This window comes from Cynoglossus semilaevis, chromosome 14 (assembly GCF_000523025.1).
Source record: "Cynoglossus semilaevis isolate Cse_v1.0 chromosome 14, Cse_v1.0, whole genome shotgun sequence".
Taxonomy (NCBI): domain Eukaryota; kingdom Metazoa; phylum Chordata; class Actinopteri; order Pleuronectiformes; family Cynoglossidae; genus Cynoglossus; species Cynoglossus semilaevis.
Genome location: NC_024320.1, coordinates 22,660,293 through 22,665,613, shown reverse-complemented (window position 1 = coordinate 22,665,613; position 5,321 = coordinate 22,660,293). Strand labels below are relative to the sequence as shown.

At 41.4% G+C, this 5,321-nt stretch overlaps 1 protein-coding gene across 1 annotated transcript in view; it reads right to left on the bottom strand.

Annotated features, from left to right (window-relative positions):
- LOC103390158 (probable palmitoyltransferase ZDHHC8) overlaps positions 1-5,090 on the bottom strand; it is a 15,269-nt gene extending 10,179 nt beyond the window's left edge. The window contains 1 exon segment of the mRNA XM_017039096.2: positions 4,160-5,090. Coding sequence (XP_016894585.1) covers positions 4,160-4,263 — 104 coding nt within the window. The 5' untranslated portion in view covers positions 4,264-5,090.
- Between the last annotated feature and the right edge of the window lie 231 nt (positions 5,091-5,321).

Here is a 5,321-nt window from a genome sequence, read left to right as displayed (position 1 = left end):
GTTTGCTCCTGAGAGGAATGCCTGTCAATGCTGTGCCATCTGAAAACCCTCTAATCCCTGGATTATCAACTCTGGATTATAGGGAATTTCTGACAATCCGGTGCATTGTGGATTTCTCTCATCAGAAGAAAAAAACACAGTGAGGAAGGAGTGAGGTACACCACACTGTACTACACTGTACTACACTGTACCACACTGCACTACACTGTACTACACTGTACTACACTGTACCACACTGTACTACACTGTACCACACTGCACTACACTGTACTACACTGTACTACATGTCATTAATTAAGATATAAAAATTAATTAAGATATAAAATGTCCTAAAACTCATCATTCTCACAGTGATCTGTGAGGAAATGGTTCTGGACCTTCAGTTCATCTGTTAGCTCGTGGCTAAAGCCCTAACAGATTATGACCCAAAAATGTCACGTCAAGTCCATTTATTTGATTAGCCCAAAATCACGAAACACTTTATCCCTGAATCAATCACAGGTTTAAGGTGAGTTTTCAACAGACAGGAAGTCCTGGACTTACATCAAAGTCCTCGACTTACATCAAAGTCCTTGACTTACATCGAAGCCCTCGACTTACATCGGAGTTCCTAGCAACAATGTAACTCTGGGTATGTATATATATCGGTAAACGGTACCTGTGCTGCGAACAGCAATAGTCACTGAGTACAAAAAATACCTGTGAGCCATAATGAAGGGCAAAAGGAGTTCCTAGCAACAATGTAACTCTGGGTATGTATATATATCGGTAAACGGTACCTGTGCTGCGAACAGCAATGGTCACTGCGTACAAAAAATACCTGTGAGCCATAATGAAGGGCAAAAACTTAGCTACACAACCCCCCCACCCACAGGTTACTTTAAGGAACAACACCGGCTTCTTCCTCGTCGCAATGAGGGAACAAGACTTTTTTAATAAATTAAAAGTAGGGGGTAGATAGAGCGGAGATGGATGAATGGATGGATAAGATTAGAGATAAAAATTAATGTGTTCATTTTGACAAAGAATCTTGTCATTTTAGCTAAGTGCTTCATCATCCGGTATCTGTCATTCTATTGGCCGACATTGCAGCCGTAATATTCCTATAACACACACTGTTGTCCTCTTCCAACCATGGGCAGAGTGAAACTCAATTATCCAGCACCATGTTTCTGGCCGTGGTTCTGGGCGTCCAGTGAACTGCTCCAGTTGAACACGGCCTCTAATCCTCCCAAACAAAAGTTCAGAGCAGCAGGAACAAAAGGAGGAAACCAGTAACTGATAGAACTTCATCAGGCAGAGGAAGACGAAAAAACACGGAGCTGACGCTCAGACTCTGACTCTGACTGCAGAAACAATGCAGACGGAGAACAATCGCAGTCACAGGCTGATTGGACTGGACTTCACAGGAAACGGAACACTCCCATGATTCCAGGAACCGTGTCAGAGAACTGATGGTTTAGTGGTTAATGTGAAGGAAGCAGGTTTTTGGTTTGGATCTTTGGTTTAATCATGTTTTTTATAGGCCTGTGAAACTTTGACTTTACTCTACAATACTTTGTACTTGTTGACAATATTTTACTGTAGCGACTCAAGGACCAACTTACATTTAAGTAGCATTTTTGGCTAACATTAAGCAAAACTTCAAATCTTATTTTACCAATAATATCGGCGGACCAATATTAAAGGCAGACCGAAATTATCAGCCCGATATTAGCATAATTATGTAATATCTGTAAGAATCGTTATCTGTTTTACCGCCGATAATGAAAACCCGATAACACAATGCCTGGTTGTCGCCAAATATGCTGGAATCCCTTGTGGTGTACTAGGATGTTTACCACAATTTTGGCGGAAAACAGCTGCATATATCGGTATCGGTTGATATCGGAATCGGATACTAAGTGTTTGGACAATATTAGCAATATGTAAATATCGGACATACCTACTTACTTTGTTTTCAAAGATTTTCAGTAACTTCACAAAGAACTGAATAAATTAATTTGTTTCCGCATTGTAAATAAATCAGATAATGGCGTAGCGGTAATCATACCTGCCTTACACATCGGCCGCAGAAGATGTCCAGAGCAACCACATGAATAATGGCGCCTCCTGTGGCTGCCTGTTTGGGTATATTTACATGTTTTGTTTTGTGTTTTGGTGTGTGGACCACATTAATAAATAAACAATTCCGGGTTTAGAAGTCATTTCAACTGAGACGCAGATTCATCCAATCAACTGCAGCACTCTGGTTTTTGCCAGTTCAGCACTACTGCAGTCTCAACGACGTGATCTGTTTTCAGTCCGTCACGTCAGCGTAACATTGATTTCTCCTCCTTTTTATAGAGTGCAGGAAATGTTCACTGGGATTTTTCAAGCGTTCCTCATCCCAGACAACAGCTGTGTCTGTGAGTGCAGCCGGTGCTCGGCACACTGCTGTCAGCTGTGCTGCATTCGATTTCAACCAGTTCAATTTAACGCAATATGTGACAGAATCTCCTGTAAACCAGCGATCCTTAACTTGTACCAGCCGTTACTGCGGACCAGTAATACCGCGCCGTCGTTGAAGGATCATTCACACTTTTCCAAATCAAACCTCTTTCAGACTTTCTTCTGTCAGTATCAGAGGCTGAATGACCTTTGACCTGTTGTTCTGAAACATTGACAGATTATCTTTGAATGGAAACAGTAACGGGATATGACTGGATTCTTCTGGAATGAAGTACATTAATAAAACTGAAGTACATTTTTTCACTGTGTCCCACTGCGGTCCGGTACCAAATGACCTACAAAAACACCGGTCCCCAGACCAGAGGTTTAGAACCCCTGCTGTTAACCAGCACCTGCATTTACAAAAACAATTTGCGTTTCACTGTCAACGTCCCTCTGGGAATACTGAATCCTAATCCTCCGGCACATATAGTACTTTTCCTATGCAGATGGGAGATCACATGGCATCATCCAAAGATTCCTAATCCCATACTCCTAATCTGGGCGTCTGATGCCAGTGGAATCCAGCAGAAAGTAGGACAGGACATGGCTGTGGAGGTCAGAGGGCTGGTGGCCCGGAATAGATCTGATGAGTCGTTGTGTGAATGTGTGAGCGTCAGTAAGGTTTTAATACATAAATGATGAATACAGTTTAAAATATGACTCACAGGAGTGCGTTTTTGTCTTTTAGTAAAACTGGGTTATATATATATACAGTATACATATATATAAATGTGTATAAACGAATCAAACTGACGTGTAATTGAGGTTTAAATTGGATTAAAGGGTATTACGTGAAATTATATTTTCATTCCAGTGTTGGCATGAGGTCGCACGAATATTGAAATGGTCTGGTATCTAATATATAGGCCAGTCTGTGCGTCTGTGCAGAGGTTGTGGGTTTGAACACGGTAAACGGTGTGGGCCATATGCTGTTCCATACCCACATGAAACAAGCAGACCGATCATCATCCAACACAACATGTAGATGTGGGTCAGTACTAGCAGTGATACAGCAATGTCAGCGTTCTATCTGGCCCAGATCCACTAAAACGACTTACGTGGCCCATATATTAAGAATATGGGCCACATAATGACACATAGGAGGATCAGTGTTGTTTCAATGTGTGAAATGTTTTAGTCGACCTTGTCAAATTTCTCGACAAAATACACAAAGACCACAAGGTTCCAGTCCGCTCTTCGACCTTCCCTGCAGGGGGTGCTACTAACCCAATTTTGTAGTCTATAGCAAGACAACAAGACAGACTTTATGTTGCATAGCGCCACCTAATAATTTAATTCCACAAACAAATGTTACCCCTTGGTAACTGCAGTAAAACTATGGAGAACCAAAGAAAATGCACGCTAAGGGGCGCTAGTGTCCTGACACCCGTGCACATCTAGTGTCCCATTAAATACGACTGGAGGAATTAGTTTGGTATCATTTAATTTCTTTCTTTCTTTTTTTTTAAAGAAATTCCTCTCCATATTTTCAAGTACAAAAACGAACAACGACTGTATCGTGCATGTTGAGTTTTTTTTTTAAGTACCTGAGAGCTGGGAGGTGATGGTTGGAGGAGGATGGATGAGACTGATGGATGGATGGTACTGAAGCTCCGAAAAGTGAGCGTCTCCACAGCAACTTTCCATACCTTTGTGTCGCACTTACGTGAAGACGAAGAAGAGAGAAGACGATCCGACCAGGAGACAGGCGGCGGTACACACCGGGACGAAGGCGCTGGGTTTCAACGAGTCTGCGCCGCCTGCAGGCATCCTGTCCTCCGGGTTTTCCTGTCCTCTAGTCCGTTAGTCCTGTCCTCACTCAGCAGCGTTCCATACTAGACATAGCTGCGGCTGCGGGTGACTGCACAACACTGTCGTTTCCGTCACAGAGCAGAGGAATCATGGTCAGGAGGAGAGACGCCAGATTGAGGAGAAGAAAAAAATAAGGAGGAGAAGAAGAAGAAGAAGAAGCAGCAGCAGCAGCAGAAGAAGAAGAAGAAGAAGAAGAAACGGGATGTGATGTTCAGGGACCGGCGGAGGCTCCTGACTGTGCCGTCACTGCAGAGCACAGATGCTGCCTGAGCCTAATGCCAAAGGTGGAGCTTTTTTACTCATGAATGACGTGAAACACAAACACACTGACCAACACTGGAGCCCCTGCTGTTAGTCACCACAACAACACGAAGAGCGTTTTTTTTTTTATTTCCCCCCTGATGATGAAATTCCTGGACATTCTTCTCCGAGTCTGAGGACACTGTGAGTCAGAATAGTCCTGTATAAAACTAAAATAAATAAATAAATGATTAAACTCGAATCGTTCGTATTCGACTTGATTTGCTCTATTTTTATTTTATTTTATATATTGTATATAACTGTTAAGTCCAACTCTCTCAACACTACCTTGAAGCTACCGTGTTCTAATGTTGACATTTCTTTCTTTGGTTTTTGCTGTAAGTAGCTCATTCTTATCTGACGTTTTAAGTTTTAAATTTGTATCTTTTGTTTTTTATAATTATCATACCTTATATTTAGTTCTTTTGAAGGAAGGTTTAAACCAATTTGGGCTAATAATAGCTATTTCGGTACGTTTTTCATTAAACTCAACAAATTACACTGAAGATATTTTACTAACGGCGGTAATGAGTCTAATTCCGGTTATCTTTTAACTTTTGGGCATAGATTATTTTAAAATTAACTAATAATAGGAAAGATTATAGCGACTTCTGAGTGTTTTTGTATAATTTACGTAGCTATTATGAGGCACGTTTTAGCTAGTTTTGTTTCGTTTATTGCAGTCTACTAGTTAAAAACGTTTAGTTTACGGCTAG